Here is a 20,527-nt window from a genome sequence, read left to right as displayed (position 1 = left end):
TACACCCCTAACGAATGGGCTGACGTGGCATAACTCTGATGGACGAACGACCAATCTGAACGGGGGACCATGAGAGAATGACGAGAAAACCAGCATAGTCCAGTTTCAAGCACGTCATATGGTTAACGACGGAGGTCGAAGAATAAAGAAGTCGAAGAGTCCATTGTCAATTTGGGAAGATTGAGTTATTTTCCGGCAAAACGGAGGTCGGAATCACATTCAGGAGATTGAAAAATTGTGGGCTAGAAAGTTTTGGCTTTATCGACTAATGGATGCGGTGATCGACGATCGTAGACACGGCAGTGGCTGGCAAGCCCGTCCGTTAAGTTTTTAACAATGGGATATTAAAATGAAACAAAAAGTAAACGCGAAGTATGGTTTTGAAAAAATAAAAAATTTAAATACTAAAACGGATCAAAACTGATAGTTTGAGTATTAAATGCGTAATTTACCCAAGTTATAAACTGAATAAGATGCCCCCAACAAAAGGAGTAAAGTCAGAAATTTTGTTTAAACTTATAATTTTTTCAGAGTTAAAATATAACTTTAGAAATTTTTTATTGAAGTTTCATGTCAGAATTCCATTTCAATCTATGTGGATTGTGTGATTCAAGATTAAAGGGCCATGCTTTTAGAAAAAAGTTTATTAATTTTCATTTTTGCTTTCCGCAAAGATGGGGGAAAACAATACTTATTTATTTATTTATTTATTTTGTTTTCCTCTCGATTTTCAAGGCTTCGTCTTGATTAATTTGGATCGACTACGGTCATACATCTGGTTGTGGTAGATGAGTCTCTCAGTGGGGATTTTCTACATGTACAAGGACTCAAACTCGAGACTTGCTTAAGTTATATCAAACTGCTTACCACTTAAACCAACCTCGTTGGTATATACTTCGTTTATTTTGATTTCAAAAATTGAAAATTTTAAATTTAAGGGTAAAATACACAAATGATTCATCAACTATAGGACACTGCTTTCTTGAGTTATTTGACTATTAAAAGTTACAAAATGGTCAACCTACTATTTATATGTTCTAAACTCGTACTTTTCGGTAAAAAAAATCTACGGTCGTCTGAGTTAAACGTTAACATGTTGACTAAGATATGATAGTCGTTTGAGATTCTATGATCAGATTTTAATATATCTTAGTCAACAGATTAACGTCCAACTCAGATTGTTGTCAATTTTTTAATAGAAAATGATGAGTTTAGAACATATGAATAACCAAATAACCATTTTATAACTTTTAATAGTTGGAGGACTCAACAAAGCGACACCCTATAGTCAAAAGATTATTTTGTAACTTTTAATAGTCGAGAGACTCAATTAAACAACATCCTATAGTCAATGAACCATTTTTGTACTTTACCCTAAATTTAATTTAGATATAAAATTATTTTGATTCTGGTTGGCAAGCGCATCTCCATCGATCCAATCAACACTTGGCGGGTAGTTATGTTGTACGACAGCTTAATATAAGTTTAAGAAAATGTGTTACTGAAAATATTAATATTTTTTTAATATTTATGGTAGAGCGCTACCTAAAATGTTATTTATTTTAGCGGAAATGTTAATTTCACTACCTAAAATGAATATTTATAATATTAACATTTTTGGTAGAAAAAATAATATTTTAGATAGCGCCTGATATTAATATTTTTGATAAAAAAAATAATATTTTAAATAACACTCTACCGAAAATGTTAAAAAATATTAATATTTCTAGTAGTGTCTTTTCTTAAACTTATAATAAATTGTCTTTCCTTATACATCCATAGTGCGATGCTTTAGACTTTACTGGATTGTCATTTGGTGTTTAAAAGTATTAAAGAAAGTTGACAGAACCATTTTCTTATACTCCACTTATACATGTATCCTTATATATTCACCCATTTATCCATGTATCCATATATACTTTTTTTAAAATCGACAATAAACTTTAATGGTTTAAATACATGCATGACCTTTGTACTTATCATTTTCTTATAATTTGGTACCTAGATTTTTTCCTTCTAACTTAATACATATATTTTTATTCCGACAAATAGTTTGATATTTGACTAAATTTTAGAGGTGCATCACCACAAGATTACATCACATGGTAGTGATGATATCATCATTCAAAAATTAAAAAATTATTATATATTTTATATTCTTTTAATAGTTTAAGATGATTATAAGATGATAATTGTTCAGAATTTTCTTAGACTCTTGATAGCATACACACTCAATAGATGCAGATGTTCGAACTCAATATCTACAAAGAGAGCAATAATCTCTTTAACTACTAAGGTCGTTCAGTTAATTATATTTTATATTTTTTTTTAAATTCCGTGTATATATTCACAACACTTTGTTTAAAGTGTATCAAGTAATGAATTGTATGAGGTTAGAAGTATACCGTTGGATGTGTTTAGCTTGGAAATCGCACATCATATGACATCAAACCTAATCAGTGCCTGAGTAATTAGGCTTCATCATAGTTTTCGGTAGCATTAGTTTATTATCCTAAGACAAAAACTTATAGTGGTCCACCCTGTAATTCACCCACATTAATTATTACACCGAAATGTTAGCACAAAGAAACCATTTTGACCTCCATTGCTACACTGCTTCTGTTTACATTTTATGTATGCATATATAGTAATCCTTATACATGGCATTGGCATGCTTTTAATCTTAATCCCCATGGCAATGCTGTGTTGCTTAGAATTAAGGGTGACTAGTTTTGCAGTGGCCCAATATTCCTTTATAGTCGGGATAGACGTAGAAATTTATGTTAGAGGTGTGAATTTAAGAAATTATATTAAAATTTTAAAATGTATAAAATTATAAAATTTTAGAAAATGCAAAATGAGATAATTCATATAAAATACAAAGAAGATACTTAAAATATAAGAGAAATTACAAATTCTAAAAGGTGCGATCGCACTGTACACCTCGGTCAATCCCTGTCAACAGCTAGCTTTAATTCGTTGCAGAGGTGGGTGGGGACTATTAAGTGGTCATTCCTGAAAAGAAGAAAAGAAAAAGAAAACAGTGGAATTGCAAGTGGCAAGCATCCTAACCCCAAAAAGCTAACCACAACAAGGGCTCATGTCTCTAAAATCTAATGTTATTGTATTTTTAAGTCTCATGCTTAATAATAATCCAGACCTTTCTAAATTGATGTAGGAATCAATGATTCCTTTCCTCCAATAGTTTTGAATATTTGGGGACCAAACTTGAAGATTTAAGGAGAAGATATTGTGTACAATTCTTGACTGGGAAATTTGTTGATGCCTGCAAATACCAGGTCAGGATACTACCAGTACCATGCATTAAGTGCCTCATCAGATCACCCATCTACCTACTTCAAACACCATTAAGCTTTCAACTTTCATATTGCAAGGTATATGAAATTTGGAATATAATTTTAATTTTGGGATAACATTCACTTTCGAGATTATACAAATACATATAAGATTGATTTTATAAGTATGGTTTACTCAGCATAATAATTTTATTTCACTATTTTTATTTACTAGTAAAACGGCAGTATCTTTCAATTAACAACAAATGCCCCCACACAAAAAGATGTTCAAATGTTTCTCTACATATTCTCCCACTCCAAACTTGAAAAAGAACAGGACCAACTATGATTAAGACTAAGAGTAAGAGGTGGTGGTGCTTCAAGTTTCTTGGTGCGTACTGTATCTCAAAATCCAAAAGCACTTTCTTAGAAACTCTTGGATTTGTTTATATGTTGAACAATGGAAATGGAAGTGAAGTGAGGCCTGAGAAGAGTGCGGTTCTTGTTTTGTGAACACAACAAGACAACACCCAATGCATACAAACTGAATCCTTGCTTTCCACAATACTAGTTTTTCGATGATTCCCATTTTTGTTGCTTTCCTCGTTGTTGTTTCTTCCTCTCTTGGCCCCATCCTGTCTTTACCGGATTCCGGCCACAGGCAACTGGTGAACCATACTTTTAACCCTGATAAAGACAGTCAGAAGCTAAGGAGAGTCGACGCTTATCTCAAGAAGATAAACAAGCCTGCTGTGAAGACCATTCAGGCATCTTCTTTGAAACTTTTAGCTAGTCTTTGATTCGTGGGCTTGATGGATTATATGATTTTGGTTTCTTCCTTTGTTGCTGCAGAGTCCAGATGGTGATGTCATAGATTGTGTTCTATCTCACCTTCAACCTGCTTTTGATCACCCTGAGCTTAGAGGGAAGAAGCCATTGGTAAAATTTTCTTCTTGTTTAATGGACATGAGCAATGCATTGAGTTTCAAGACATTATGGTTTTGTCATTTGTGTCGGTGAGCATGAAACAAAAACTAATGGAAGCTTCGTTCTGACAGGATCCACCGGCGAGGCCAAAAGGTCATAACTGTACAGAAGCAAGCTCTGAAAGCTTCCAGCTTTGGACAGACGCAGGTGAATCCTGTCCCAAAGGGACTGTTCCAGTCAGAAGGACAACTGAGAAAGACATTCTGAGAGCAAGTTCTGTTAGAAGATATGGAAGAAGAAGACATGTGCGGAGAGACTCCGCGAGCAGCGGCCATGAGGTGAGTACCTTCAACCTTTGACACCTAAACTTATCTACTTTTTAACATTAAAGACAGAAAATATGAGTAAAACTGGCAGTTGGTCTTGACAATGAGATTGGTATCAGAAAAACGTATCTTCTAATTGCAGCATGCAGTTGTGTTTGAGAATGGAGATCAGTATTATGGAGCAAAAGCAAGCATAAACGTATGGGCGCCTCGCGTGACAAATGCATACGAGTTTAGCTTGTCACAGATATGGATCATCTCTGGTTCTTTTGGAAATGATCTGAATACCATTGAAGCTGGTTGGCAGGCATGTCCCTAAACTTTCGGTACAAAAAAAATCACAAAGTGTTCTTTGAGAAGTTATATATGCTTCTGATAAGATTTCCATATTCACGTTTCTTTAGGTTAGCCCTGAGCTATATGGAGATAATCGCCCAAGGTTCTTCATATACTGGACAGTGAGTATAATGTGTAGCAACTAGCAATCTACCTGTCTTTCCAAATCCGAAAGAAATATTTAAAACCAAAAAAAGGTGAATCAACTGCTAATTAACTTTTAAATTACAGAATGATGCTTACCACGCCACAGGATGCTACAACTTGCTTTGCTCTGGATTTGTCCAGATCAACAACAAGATTGCTATTGGAGCAGCTATCTCTCCAAGGTCCTCCTTCAATAGCAGGCAGTTCGATATCATCTTAATGGTCTGGAAGGTGAGTGCTTACCACCATTCTACAAAACCGCGTCATGAACAGAAACATCATACAACATCCAACATATGAAACAGTTTTATTTTTTGTAGGATCCAAAACATGGACATTGGTGGTTAGAATTTGGATCAGGATTACTGGTGGGATACTGGCCTGCATTTCTTTTCAGTCACTTGAGAAGCCATGCAAACATGGTACAATTTGGAGGAGAAGTTGTGAACACCAGATCATTAGGATTTCACACATCAACACAAATGGGCAGTGGCAAATTTGCCCAAGAAGGCTTCCGGAAAGCAGCTTATTTCAGGAACTTGCAGACTGTCGATTGGGATAATAATTTGGTTCCGTTTAAAAACCTTCGACTGTTGGCTGATCATTCAAATTGTTACGACATCAGACAAGGAAGAAACAATGTTTGGGGAACTTACTTTTACTATGGAGGTCCAGGAAGAAATGTAAGATGTCCTTGACTGTTTCAACTTTGAACCCTTTATTTTTAATTTTGTCCCAATTTTCTCTCCGGGTATTTAGTTTTCATCCCAGGTTGATTCTTAGATCTTTTTCTCTCTATCAATCAATGTATATTTTTGGTCCCCTGGAAGGTTGATTTGCCCTCCCAGCTGGGGACTATATACATGTAAAAGTTGGAGGGAAAAATACAAACTGTTAATAATTCTAGCAAGTGATGTCTGTCTTTTCTTGTTTGCTGCTAAAATCTTAAATTCTCAATCATAGTAAATAACAGAAGAATTTTCTTCCTCATTTTACACACATTTAGATGTTTGAGAGCTCAAGAAAAGGGGGCCAAATAAAGAACCCTTAAATATATATATATAGATGAACGAAATGTGTCGATTTTGATTCTAGGCAATACAACAAACTTACAAAGGTCAAGTTTCCTGCTGTAGTGCATATACACTTCCATTGCATAAGCTTTTCTTGAATGCTTCCATAAGCCTCTTGTCTACGTTTGAGTCGACTGCATACATGGATATAGAGGGAAAAATTACTGTTAAGAATGCTACTTTTGTTGAAGTGGCTGGATTTCGTATATTGCTGACAGAAGAGTGTTTTGTTCATTGCAATTGCTACCAAGTTTTGAAACGGCAAGGTCTATAAATGTAACGAGATCTTCTGGACTACAAACTTGAGATCCGTACTTCTCAAAATCAGCCATCAGAATTTTCTTCACGGAACAGCTCCAGTCCTCTTCCTCGGGGACAACTGAATATATTCTGCCTAAACCGGTGCATAGTTTAAGAAACTTAGGATCGCTTAGAGTTTCCCACAAATTTACGTTTCCAAGATTTCCTTGCACACATTCAGATTTCATCTTCAATGCTATTTTCCTTATCGATGCAAGGTTCAGAGCAAAATGTTTTACTATAGCAGAGCACTGGCAGATTGAATTTTCAGAGTTGATTCACCACGTAGATAATATAGCTCCACCACATTGGCCAGTGAAAAGTGTGATATGAAGATGAAGAAATCATTAAAATTCATTCCTGTGGAAAGAGAACAAATTTTATCAAACTATGAAAAGCGACTAGAAGAAGAAAATAAAACACATTTCAGCTGGATTAAAATATACCTGTATTTGCTGCAAGATTGCGTTGACAGAGCCCTTCAAAATCATCGCAAATGTCTTTGATATCCTCTATGTACTCCTTGGCCTCCTTGTAGTCTCTTAATAATAGATCCCACTGAAAGAATAATTAACAAGGCATACTTCAAACTCTGTAGAAGAACTGGGTTCTTATATTTCTAAAAAACAAGTCTGTAGTAACTGCATTTACCACCCAAGAAAGATTGTAGCCATTGAACCAATTGTGGTTTATTGATATTGTGTCCTCCTGAAAGACTTTGTATTATGAGTTAAAGAGATGTAACAATCATCACGGGCAAGAAAGCTAACATCTATATGAGTCTCGAGACTAAAGCTTTAGGCAAACTACAGCAGCACAGGAGCTTTGGGACCTAGATTGCATTTTACCCCTCTTTATGGGACCTATTATTGCAAGACAGCATTTTACCCCTCTTTATAAGTTAGAAGCACCATGAAAATAAACACCTCAGCCAATGCCCTTCCATTCCCCAACCCCTCTACCTGTCATTTCCTCTAAGTCTATTCTCCTTTTTCAAGGGATCCTTTTAAATTGCATGCCCTCAAAGTATGATAACCTTCAAAAAGATTTTTTTGGAAAGAATAAAAAATAAAAAAAGGAAAAAAGAATGTAATTTACCAGATTATGGACTTGATGGTACCATCCACTTGGCACAAAGATAATTTCATTCCGGTCCTGTGTGCACTCCAGCCAGATAGCCTATCACATGAAAATAAGAGCATATGTTATAATATGCACAGGGAAAAAATACAAATACACTCTGAAGCTCTAGAAGGACTAGTTACCTTCCTAAAACCAGGAAATTTAGTTTCACTAATGTCATCAAAGATGTCATATACGGTGTTTTTCATGTTCCTGAGGTAAAATAAGACAGCAGTCAAGAAATAATGGCATTAAAGGCCTGCATTGAGTAGAAAGTGCATTCTTGTGACAGCAGTCAGCTCATACAACGTGATAAAATGTTAATATCCTATGCATTTGTCATCACAACCCCATAAAAGAATGCAGGTAAATTTCTCTCATCTTTTTAGTATCTTTTTAACCTTTCAGGTGATATCTGATATGGGTAAAGACCATGGATCCATTGTGTAGGACAAATTTAAACCACAGGATTAAAGCTCAGGGCAGCGACTCAGCATGCTAGGCTAGTATTAAAGCCACCAGGCACAAACAGATGACACTCAATGCATCACTCCCTAATTCTGATTAATTGAGGCTTCTTATTTAAAGGACCATATGCCATTTAGGTAAGGGATCTCTCAGAGACTCTTTACACTTGCTCTGCCTCTAATAGCACCTTAACTGACTTCAGCATTAGTGCAAAGCAGGACAAACTCAAGCAACTCCATAGCTGGGTATTGTTCTTCTCTAGGATTCCAGCAACAACAACAATAAATGCCAAAGAAATAGTTGTTATAGTTCTAAAACTAACTACATGTCCTTTTAACTAGTACGAGAAGGCTAGAATGCTAAAATCTCCAAACATACATGATACACCTGTTTAATGCCATATTGAGCAAGAAGTTGTCCATGCCTGTCAAACAGAAGATTAACTTGCTGAGGAGGCAGAAAAAGCCACTTTTTCTTGCCACACACATTTGCCGACCAGCTATATGATCTGAAAACATCAGCATGAAGAGGTGTCCAGGATCCTGGAATCAAATGGTTTAAATGGTTAGATAGTTTCCTTTACGCTAAATATTCATGGATACAGAATGGTCATTAAGCATCTTCAATGGAAAGGCATATATCTAAAGTTCTATAATATATCCAACCACAGAAGATAATGTTGCATACATATTCAAACCTTTAGCTCCCATATACACAAAGCGATAGTCAGAGCAACTTATATCATTATTCACTTGATCGGTGTCCAGATCGTCATGCATGCGATAATTGTCAAGATAAAGATTCAGCCAATCATCAGTAAAAAAAGGTGGAGTTTATATGCTTGATATTCTGGATACTCCTGACAAAAAGATTGAAAAGGACATGAACAACTGAAACAACTAGGTTGTTAATTTAGTAACATATTAGCATAGAGCATAAGTGCATAACACTAGCGCGGCTTACGAATTTAAAATAAAAAAGGAGGAACCTCTATGAAACGATGATCAACTAACAATTACTACTAAAAGATTAAACCCCGCACCTTCACGAAATGCCAGTCCTTCAAATATAGAACGGACTTCCCATTAACATCAAGGTTCTCCTTAGAACCCTGAAGCCAGTGATTAACAAACTCCGAAACAGACATCTCTATCCTTTTCTGATCGGTAAATTCCCTTGTACCACAATCTGCAACCTATAGTACGTAATTTTCGGGGGTGGGGGATTCAAACAGTAAATTCCATGACCATTGTACCCCAAGTGTTTGTAAAAACGACCAAAAGAAAACCGAAATGAAAAGTTGAGAAAGACAACGAAATACCTGAACTTTGGATTTACCAAAATGGGTAGAAAAGAAGAGGAGGTTAGGTTGGCCATTGGCGGAAACCCAGTGTTTGGAAGCTGTCCAATCATCCATTAAACCAATTAATAGCACAGGCTGGTTTTTGTCCAAGTATTTTTCAACAAATTCAGAGTAGGAAAGTTCTCTTCCATTCACCTTCTCTATTTGCCCTCCAACTTTTAAGCTCATGTTTGTTCGTTATGCCAGCTGCTTAAGTGTGAAACAAATCAACTAGACAGACCTCGCTAGAGGAGAGTTGTTCTCGAGTTTTTGAGCTTCTAAGGCAGGTTGAGCATTGTAAAGGAAAATTTTAGACGGAAAAGAAAGTCAAAACCCATAACTTATAGCTGTATTTAAATACTAAATTACCATGACAGTTTTTCCATCTTCTCTTCTTTCACAATGAAAGAATTGAAATCTGACGAATTAATAGTTTAATTCGTTAGATTAACCTGAAGTTGGATAGCAAGATTAAAGCCCGTTAAGAAGCCTTGGATATCGACTTTATTTGGCCCATTGCCTTGCTTTAGGCCGATCAGCTGGCTTTCATAGACAGTTGAAATCCACATTTTTACAGCAATCACTCCATCCATGGCAAAATTTCTACCAACTTTTACTGCGACTGAATCTTTACACAGAATGGGGTTCACAAAATACAATGTTGTTGGTTTTTTTTCCCCTTTGAACCAAACCTATTATGGTATCGTTTAGGAATGCTTCTGGAAATGTTTTTGCCTAAAAATTCTTTTTGAACTCAAAAATAATATCAAACATTTGATTTTCAACCAAAAAAATAATCATATTTGAAAAGTTAGCATTGACTCAATCCAAGCATCATTTTTCTCAAACGAATTGCATTCATGATGAGAAAAACTAATAGAACAAGAAAAGGCCAGAGTCTCATCAATCACCTTCTGATATTACACTAACAGTACTATATACTGACTGAGCCAATATTGATAATTATAAAGTTGTGCTCAAACTGAACCATAATTACTCCTTTTTGTGTCCCTATCAATCTAATGATCAGCCTGTGCGCATGTGGTGGGCCTTTTTACGTTACTGAGCCAATATTGATAATTATATGGTTTGCTTCTAGTTGTTGCTATAAGCAAGCTTTGTTTCTTCATATGGTAAAACCACATATGCTCAAATATACAAAAGGTGTCCAATTTATGCATGTTTTTTAAGTTTAGTACCTAACGTTTATTTCATTCTAGTTTAGTGTCTAACGTTTCATTCCGTTACTCAAAATGGGTCAAGTTGTGAACTACCGTTAATTTCCTCCGTTAAGTGACATATGTCGTAATCTAATAATTTTTAAAATATAAAATTAAAAAAGTAAAATTATATTTTTTAAAAAAGAAAACACAAATTTCGAAATAACTCCAAAACTTTGAAAACATTTATTTCAACCCCTAAACCCACGCCGACCGTCGCCCTTTGTCGTCGATGAAGCTCCACCCTACCTCACCTCCCCCGATGACCAAAACCCCATGAAATCGTGACTGATCAACGGCTGATCTATGGCAAATCGACATTTTATACCATGCGAACCCTAGAATGAAAATCGCAATCCTAAGCAATTTCGACAGCCAATCGACGACAACTACGACGACTTATAGCTAAAATGATGACAATGACTACTTCGACGGTGATGGTCGTGGTCGGAAATGGCAACGGCGGTGGGTTAGTGTTAGGATTTGGGGGTTTTACGGATTTTGAGGTTTTTTTGTAATTTAAAAAATAAGGTTTTTTTTAAAATAATAATATTTTTATAAAAATAAATTTCAAAATTACGAGATTGTGACATATGTCACTTAACGAAGAAAACTAACGGTTCGTCACGGCTTGACCCATTTTAAATAATGGAATAAAACATTAAGCACTGAACTAAAAAAACAGGCATAGGTTGGACACATTTTGTATACTTAAGTCAATCACATAATATATTTCATTAGCTAAATGTTGGATAAATTATTTTAGTAGTACGTTGCATCTATGATCTACGTCACATGGTGTAGGGACATGGATGATTTACATTGAATTTGAATCCGAGGATGTCTTTCCTTTGATGCTTAAAAACAATTACTAATTATTATGCAGGTAAAATATTGGAAGGGAGAGAGGTGAGTTCATAGGAGTAATCATTGAAAAATCATCCTCGAAAACGTCCTTCGCACTTTGCAGAACGCCACACAAAACGCAACACGTTTCCATAAATGACTTCACATCCAAGACATGTCCATGTTCCCCTCTTGTCACCATCTGCCTGCTAACTATTCATCACATGTTCTTCCATTTTAATGCATAAAAGAAGCATCCATATACATTATAGAGATGCTTTCATTTCTAAACACGCTCATCAAGCATCGCGTCTGGCCTTCTTATTAAAACTCTAATCATGACTACAAGAACACACCGTTTTAACTGATAACAGCTTAAGCTACAATTAACTTTGTACAAGCAACTTAGCAAAAAAAAAAAGAGGCAGGCATGGGTTCTTAGGAAGCAATTAAATAATTTGGTGTGAAAGAAGATTAAACAACGAGGGAACTTCGAGCTTGAGATTAAGATTGAGAGGAGCCTTGGAGGAGTAGCACTGATGAGGATGATGAAGAGTAGTAGGAAGGAGTAGTTTGTGTCTGTTTTGAGGAAATGGAATTGCAAGTCGGCTTATGGGGCTCTTCTTGTCGAATTTCTTTTAACAATGCGGCCACGTCTTTCATTGTGGGTCGATCTTGGGGACGGTTGCTTGTACATACCAATGAGATTCCTAAAGCTTGGAGCATTTCCTGTACCTGAGCATCTGGGTGACCTTGGAGTTTAGAATCAAGGATTTGTACAGGCTCCTTCTTCTTCAACTGATCTTTCACCCATTGGGTTACATGTTGTTGGCCTTCGGGGGATGATGGGCCTACGGGTTTTCCCCCGTTAGTATCTCCAACAATACGACTCCATAGCTATACACATCACTCTTTTTTGTGATCTTCAACATGCAACCATACTCTGCACCAAACAAGTGTAAATCACTCCATTACATCACAATAATTTTCATACATTGTGCAAAACGCATAGGAACAGGGCAGTGAAACAAAAGTAAACGAACAGGGCAGTGGAGACCCAACACTCGAATCTAAATGAAACGATGCGATCATAAACTTTTTCAGAAATATCACACGTGAAACTTAAGTAATCACCTGGTGACATGTAACCGTAGGAGCCAGCAACTTCCGGGTTGGCCGAAAACCAGCCACCATTTTCATCGTCCACCAATCTAGCCAGCCCAAAATCTGCCAAGCGAGGCTCGTAACAATCGCCTAACAGGATATTATGAGACTTCATGTCACCGTGTAAGATCACAGGCACGCAATCGTGGCGCAAATAAGCTAACCATTCTGCAAGGCCTAATGTGATCTTGAATCTCATGTCCCAATCCAATCTCTCTCTTCCGCCACCATCGTGTAACAAAGCACCCAATATGTCGTTCGCCATGTAATCGTAAAATAGCATTTTTGTTTTACTGTTGGCTGCCCGGCCTAGTAATCTCACGATGTTACGGTGTCGTATTCTTGCCAACGTGGCAATTTCAGATGAAAATGATGAAGATGATGTTTTTCCGATGAACGGAATCTTTTAACGGCTATGGTTACTCCTGATGGGACGGTGACTTTGTACACGACGCCGGTTCGGCAACGGCCGATTATGTTACCAGCTGTCAGGGGTTTTACCACGTCAGCGATTGATAAGTCGAGCTTTTGGTATAAAGTTAGCTCCCAAGGTGGGTCCATTTCCAGGTCAGCGTCTCCATTGGCGTTCTCGCAATCATGGTAAGGACCACGACATCTCTTTTTGGAGCTTATGATGATGTAGAGCGCCGCTAGGAGGAGAGCGCAAGCCATGCAGAGCAACACTACCATGGCTACGTTTGCTGCCTTGCTCTTCGACCAGTATCCGCCACATTTCCCGTCGTGTTCCACGGCGAAACATTGGTTCCCGGAGAAGCAGAGCGAATGATTACCAGAAAGGACGCTGAGTGGTAGCTTCAAGAAGAAGGGCGTGTCGGGCACTCTCCCTGTGAAGTTGTTATGCGACACGTTGAGAACCACGAGGTTTTGCAACCCGGCGAGATATTGAAGATCTCCGACGAGTTGATTATGAGATATTTCCAAAATCCCAAGCTTCATCAATGCCGTGAAATTTTCCGGGATATCTCCGGTGAGCTGGTTCCAGCTCAGATTAAGAGCGATTTCCAACGTTGTAATCTTTCCCAAACTTGCCGGAGTATTTCCCGTCAGCTGATTTGAACTCAAGTCTAGTAACTGTAGATTCAAGCATGACCCCAGTTGAGTCGGGATGGAAGCGGAGAATCGGTTTTTCCCGAGAATGAGTTTGGTAAGTGAACTCAGTGAACCGAGACTCGAACTTAGCGTTCCTTGGATTACGTTATCAGAGAAATCAACGAACTGAAGTGAAACAAGCTTGCTTAATCTGACAGGCAAGGTACCGAAAGTAAGATTCCGGCAACCAGATATTTCTTCCGGTATAAATCCAGTTAACCGATTCGACCCTAGATCCATGAAATTCAAGTTCTTTAAGCTCCCGATCTGGAAAGGGATAGATCCGGTTAACTTGTTATCGGTGGCCCGAAATCGAGTCAAAGAGGAGCAGTTTCTGATCTCCGGTGGGATTTATCCGGAGAGATTGTTGGATAAAAGCAACAGTTTATTGAGCTTCTTAAGCTGGAAGATTCCTTTCGGGATGGGACCCGTTAAGCTGTTTTCAGACAAATCAATGGCTTCCAGGTTCTGACATCTGAAAATGGAGTCTGGGATGTTGTCTTCAAGCTTATTGTGCCTTCGAAAACTTTAAAAGTAGACTCGATTCGAAAACTCGCGAGCTCAAAATTATCAAGCTCAGCTCGAACTCAAAATATAATATTAAAACTCGACTCGAACTCGAAAAGGTTCAAACTCAAAAAAATTTCAGGAACTCGATTGAAGCTCGAGACTCGAGCTCGATTGAAGCTCGAGACTCGAGCTCGATTGAAGCTCGAGACTCGAGCTCGATTGAAGCTCGAGACTCGAGCTCGATTGAAGCTCGAGACTCGAGCTCGATTGAAGCTCGATTTTAAGTTCGAATCAAGCTCGAACTCAAACTCGAATTTGAACCTACAAAATCTTATATTACATTTAAATTATATAAATAATTTTTCCTTTAATCAACCATCACCAATACATTAAAATATGAATGTATGAACTATAAAAAATCTAAAAAATAAAAATACAATTACAAGAAATTTAGGATAATTAATATAAGCTTTGAAGTTTTTAAAACTTCAAATGTATTGAAAGTTTACAAAATATGACAACACATCTAAATTTATAAAAAGATGACAAATATGACAACATATCCAAATTTATACAAGATGACAATATTTTCCTTACAAAAGATAACAATATCATGATAGTTGCATGTTAAGAATGATCATGCAAAGCATATCTAGGGAATACCTTTGATTGACTCCTAGTCTTTCTTCGTTTAGAAACAGTTACTTCCACATTACCAGAAGAATTATCAGAGTAAAAAAATGCCAGTATGAAGGTCAAGAGGCTGGTATAGCCATACAATTCAAATACGTTGACTATTTTTCAAAGACAGTGAACGTTTAAAGAAACATAGACTTCAAACAATCTATAATGAAGCATGCTAAGAATTCAAAATAAATCAGCCTAATAAAACAGTCTAAGGACACGGAAAATCCCCCTCCCCCCTCCCCCCTCCCCCCAACAAAAAAAGGAAAAAAAGAAAGAAAGAAGAAGCAAATACCAAGAGGCAAAAACGAGCTCAAGATCGATATTAATAATTTTGAAATTATATTAGGAAAGAAAGTTGATGCTATGAAATCACCTGTTACATATTTACAACTTACCACATTAATCTATTAGGCTAAAAAAATTATTAAAAGAAACTAAATTTTGAAACACGGTATCAGCCAAATTGAGATAAGTGCAGAAATTATTCCAAATATCAAATTCCCACACTACAGCAAAAGTGGCTTATTGCGGCATTTTTTTTTATTTCTAGCGGCGTTTTTAAACGCCGCTAAAAACACATACGGCGTAAAAAAAAATGCCGCTAAAATCGCCGCTAAAAATAGCGCCGCTAAAGTTTGCGGCGTTTTTCAACAAAAAAAACGCCGCAATAGGTTACAACATATAGCGGCGATTGTTCAACAAACGCAGCAAAATGTATTGATATTTAGCGGCGTTTATCATTAAACGCCGCAATAGGTTTTGATATTAACGGCATTTGGCAGACAAACGCCGCAATAGTCGTTGATGTTTAGCGGCGTTTTCTTCCAAAACGCCGCAGTAAATTTTTATTTTTACCGGCGTTTTCCTAAAAACGCCGCAGAATATGTATTGAGATTTTGCGGCGTTTTTATTAAAAACGCCGCTAAATGTATGGTATATTGCAACACTTTGTTACAAACGCCGCTAAATAACACAGAATTTAACAATTCTAAAAATTATACTTAATACCCAAATCTGTTTTTCAACCTGTTCCATTATCTAACAAACAAAACAGCAATAACATCAAATCCAATATAATAAATAAAAGTTTTCATTAACGTAATATAGGTTAAGTTAAACACGGTTTAGTAACATTAACATAATGCTCATAACATAAATGAGGCTACGATGGTGGATTCTGAGGTTGCGTTTTTTGTATCATCAGCATCATATCATTGAGTCGTTTTTCAAATTCTTTACATCTCTGCTGATACATTACTTATCTCTGTTCTGCCGCTGCCTCTCTCTGTGCTGCCGCTGCTTCTCTCTCTGCTTCCGCTGCTGCTCTAGCTGCTTCCGCTGCTGCTCTCTCTGTTTCCTTTGCTTCATTTTCCGCTTTCAAGTTAGCCATTTGTTGATCCATCTCAGCCAACTTTTCTTTTAAACGACCAACTTCTAATTGGGAAGATCGAGACTGTGATGACATGTACTGTGATGAACTGGATCCAAAATATTGTTGGGAGTAACGAATGATCCTTGACAGCGCACCCGACCATATCTTTCAGGACCCAAAACGTCATTAATAGCTTGTTTTCAATGTCATCATCATTAACAATACCTTGACTCGAAGCAGTAGCATGATACTCTGCCCTTTTCTGCCTCAATTTTTCCTAATAATAAAGTGAATAATGAATTAAAATAAAAAATGTCATGGTACAAATATAAATAAAGTCAGGTAAATTTAAAACATCTACCCAATAAACGTACCATAATTTCTGCAGCGTCAGCAGTCATAGGAGTGCCATCCTTCTTCGTATGTGTCATGTCGAAGAGTTGGATTCGACCAACTTTAGAACCGGATGTATTTCCTACAATGTACCATAATGTAATTACTATGAGTTTATGTACATGGAATACAAAAAAACTATTTCAATAATCTATAATACCTCCTCATGAGCTATACAAGCAAGCTCTTCGATCCAGCCGTGTGCGTAAACTTTTGTTGTTGCCTACTAGCAACACCAACATGCTCTCGGTCCTACAATGTCAAACAACCACTTATAATGATGATTTAAATTTTGTTACAAGTATTTATGAAAAATACATCATACCTGTCCTTTCTGAGAACTCCAAAATCTGACTGCATCTTCCATTGGTACCTGAGCATTCCTGGTGGGACTGTTTGCAACTTCTCTTCAAGGCTGAGATCATTCTTGAAGTATTTCTTCTTTAAGGAGCTCTTGTGATCCCTCCATCTCTTCCCTAACGCTTGCTTCACATAATCGTCAGAGAGCTCTAAAACAAATTTCTCCTATACAGCAAATAAGTGTGCACCGTAAGTATAAATTAGTATTGAATTTATATAGAGTATCTATTAATGACATTATTACCTTAACAAAATCCAACGCTTGATTTTTATTACTATTAGGCATTTTGCGCCATGACTCATAATTGATCGGTAACATATTCGCATTACGTCCAGCTATGCCTAAGTAACCTGCTAGAAGACGTGATTCTGGGCCAATAGGTTGACCGGCATCGTTTCTTGAAACTTTGACACGATGCCCAGGAGGAAGTTGGTATAATTCCTTTAAAGTGGTACGTCCTCGAGTCTTGCGCGTTCCAGCATTTTCAACTATAAGAAATTATTAAATGTCAGTTTTGAATGAACAAAGTAGTAATAAAGTTTCGAAGATTACCTTGAATTTCTACTTCTTCAACAGTTTCAGGAACTTCGGAAGACTCAGGTGCATTCGTTTTCCTCGTTATTTCTTTCTACATGGTCTTCAGAAGCTCGAACAACCCGCAAATCAGATATTCTCCTCGGCATTATATCTGTAATAAACAAACATGAGTAATAAAAAACGATTTAATTAATGAATACATTGAAAGACAACATATTAAGGGTTATAACATTATAAATAAATAATGAAGATATAAAATCGTACAACAGTCTTATGTTAATGTCAGTTGTCATAAATATCTTCATCAACGTCCTCCCGAACCCATTGAAATTGTGTTGTATTACTGATAGTTTTCATCTAAGTTTTGTGGTAGTAGAGGTAAACACTCTGATCTTGTTTCAATGTCATCTACTTCCATCCCCGATGTCTATCAAGTCTCTGGGAGTATTTCGAAGCAAACATACCAACCGTCATCCATTGGATCGTGACAATAAAATACTTGTTTCACTTGAGAGGAAACATATGGTTCATCCATCAAACGTTGACCCGTGAATTAATCGAGAAAATTCACCATTGAAACCCGAATTTATCTCTTTATACATCTGTTTACATCAACCCAGTCACACCGAACAACACAACCTTTCGTTTTCCATAATATCTAACTCAATAATGTCCGTAAGATTTCCATAATAATCGACCTCTCATCGCGAATTATTGTCCCTTACAGTAGCATAACTTGTAGTTGATGAAGTAACTACGACTCCACAATTTTCTGTCCTCCTTAATCTTTCACGAGATTTCGTGTGAAACCTAACCCATTAATGAGGAAGGCATTATCTTTTAACTATTCTATTCGGACCTTGAGAAAGCCATTTAACTTCTTCACTAACTTCTCTCCCACTCCAAACCTATTACACATGAATGGTGAATTAATTTGCATTGATGTCGATAAAAAGCAAGACATATATATTTTATAAGTGTTCCGTAAGATTTTTGCTTACCGTCGGCCTAACCATTCATGAAAAGTTTATGTGAATAACTTATGTAGCTCTCGCTGATTTAATCTTCGGGAGCGTGCTCGAGATCTCAATACTTCTTTAAACTCACTATAAAGAATATTATGTCGTTAAAAATTGATAAATATAAAAGATAAAGAGATTTCATTAGCATTGGTCCGAAAGACTTACGTGCGAAAGTGATCTATTGAATCGTGATGGAAAAGAACATATCGGTGTGCTTGTACCAAGACGTGTCATCTAAATGTGCAATTTCAACTTTCCCTAATGGTTGACCATAACTTCCAAACAAATAATGTTGAGTTAAGTCATCAGTACCTAACTCATCATTTCGATTTGGTCTATTCCATCTTGTTTCAACATGTTCCAAATACTAGAGCAAAATGTCATACATTCCTCTGCCAAATACCCTTCAGCAATTGATCCTTCCGGATAACGCTTATTACGACAATAAGACTTCAACTTGCCCAAGAACCGAAGAAAACAACATACTACGTAAATACTTTTATTCAAATGTATAATCAGTAGTATTTGAAACGTGTAATTCAATTAACACCTCTCTATAGGGTACATCCATCGATAAAAACGGGACCACAACTCTGCTTCGTGAGGAAGATGAATTAATAGATGCACCATAATTGTGAAGAATGAAGGCGGAAATATCTTCTCCAAGTTGCATAAAGTCAAGGCAACTCGATCTTGTAGTTTATAAAGTTCTTCAACCATTAGAACTTTCCCACATATGGCTTTCATTATATTAGAAAGTTCAATGATACAAGACGTCACCTTACTCGACATGCAACCGCGAACAGCTACTGGTAGTAAATCTTGCATTAATATGTGATAATCATGAGACTTTAACCATAAAGTCTTCGATCTTTAACACTAACACATCGAGAATGTTTGATGCATACCCATCTGGGACCTTTATATCCTTCAACACCGTGCAAAACACTTCTTTTTCTTTCTTCGAAAGAGAAAAAATAGAAGGCGGCAAGAAATTTCTTCATTCGGACGTAATGCGGATGAAGATCATGTCGAATTCCCATGTCCACTAAGTCAAGTCGACTCTTAAGATTATCTTTAGATTTTCTACCATTATTCAGAATGGTCCCGATAATATTCTCACAGACATTCTTCTCAATATGCATTACATCAAGATTATGTCTCAAAATCTGCTTTTTCCAATAAGCAAACTCGAAGAATATACTCCTCTTTTTCCACAAGTCTACCTCATTTGGATCATCCTCTTCATCATACTCATCATCAGTTTGTTCGTCAACTTCAAGTCTTCATTGACCTGTTTTGCCTTTTTCTTGATCGTGTACTAGTTGGTTGATTCATCTTTCCATAAGTAAAATTGATATTTTTCAACATTCTGAATATTCAGAGCCGGTTGTTTGGTCAGGAGCATTTCGAAATTCTTCATCACCATCAAACATATTCTTTTGACATCTAAATCTATGATTATCAGGTAACCACCGACGATGTCCATATAAGAGAACTTTTTTCCATTAACCAACCACTTCGAACATGTTTGTGCAGCACAACAAGGACAAGCATAACGACCTTTGGTACTCCAACCATAAAATTGCATACGCAGGAAAATCATTAATGTCCATAATAAAGTACGCGTAAATTAAAGTTCTCCTTTGTCAACAATCGTACGTTTCGACCCCTTCCATAACTGTTTCAACTCTGCAATTAGCGGCTGCATGTAAATCAATATCATTTCCGGGGCCTTTCTCGCCGGGGATTATCATGGATAAGATGAAAGATGATTGTTTCATGCAATCCAGGGAGGCAAATTGTATGGAACAAGTACAACAGGCCAAGTACTATACGAAGTACTCATGAGTTTGAAAGGATTAACCCATCAGTTGCAAGACCGAGCCTAACATTTCGAGGATCTCTCGCAAAACTTGGATACTTGTTGTCAAATGACTTCCAAGCTAGAATCTGCAGGATGCCGTA

General features: G+C 36.8%; 2 protein-coding genes and 1 pseudogene across 2 annotated transcripts; 1 reads left to right on the top strand and 2 right to left on the bottom strand.

The window, feature by feature from the left end:
- The first annotated feature begins 3,624 nt into the window (after nt 1–3,624).
- LOC120114883 lies at nt 3,625–5,936 on the top strand. The gene is made up of 7 exons (XM_039135658.1): nt 3,625–4,063; nt 4,149–4,235; nt 4,355–4,561; nt 4,692–4,856; nt 4,954–5,007; nt 5,117–5,263; nt 5,353–5,936. Exons 1-7 carry the CDS (start codon nt 3,875–3,877, stop codon nt 5,728–5,730), a joined length of 1,227 nt encoding a protein of 408 aa, XP_038991589.1. The 5' UTR covers nt 3,625–3,874; the 3' UTR covers nt 5,731–5,936.
- On the bottom strand, nt 5,825–9,640 carry LOC120114882 (2-oxoglutarate and iron-dependent oxygenase JMJD4-like). The gene is given in 11 exon segments (XM_039135657.1): nt 5,825–6,647; nt 6,650–6,765; nt 6,852–6,963; nt 7,057–7,113; nt 7,504–7,584; nt 7,671–7,740; nt 8,420–8,537; nt 8,693–8,830; nt 8,833–8,854; nt 9,038–9,190; nt 9,317–9,640. Coding segments are annotated over 11 exon segments (1,443 nt in total). The 5' UTR covers nt 9,527–9,640; the 3' UTR covers nt 5,825–6,281.
- Nucleotides 9,641–11,907: 2,267 nt separating this feature from the next.
- LOC120114876 lies at nt 11,908–14,194 on the bottom strand (annotated as a pseudogene).
- Nucleotides 14,195–20,527: the final 6,333 nt, after the last annotated feature.

The sequence above is a fragment of the Hibiscus syriacus genome, unplaced genomic scaffold (genome assembly GCF_006381635.1).
Source record: "Hibiscus syriacus cultivar Baekdansim isolate YM2019G1 unplaced genomic scaffold, ASM638163v2 tig00110253_pilon, whole genome shotgun sequence".
NCBI lineage: Eukaryota > Viridiplantae > Streptophyta > Magnoliopsida > Malvales > Malvaceae > Hibiscus > Hibiscus syriacus.
Note: the sequence above shows the minus strand (reverse complement) of the source record. Positions and strands in the feature narration are given on the sequence as shown.

What these genes read in the sequence shown, in the direction of transcription:
- LOC120114883 (XM_039135658.1), top strand. Translation starts at nt 3,875, where the DNA reads ATGATTCCCATTTTTGTTGCTTTCCTCGTTGTTGTTTCTTCCTCTCTT. An exon ending in TTAGAGGGAAGAAGCCATTG is followed by an intron (nt 4,236 to 4,354) that starts GTAAAATTTTCT and finishes TCGTTCTGACAG; the next exon opens with GATCCACCGGCGAGGCCAAA. An exon ending in TCATCTTAATGGTCTGGAAG is followed by an intron (nt 5,264 to 5,352) that starts GTGAGTGCTTAC and finishes TATTTTTTGTAG; the next exon opens with GATCCAAAACATGGACATTG.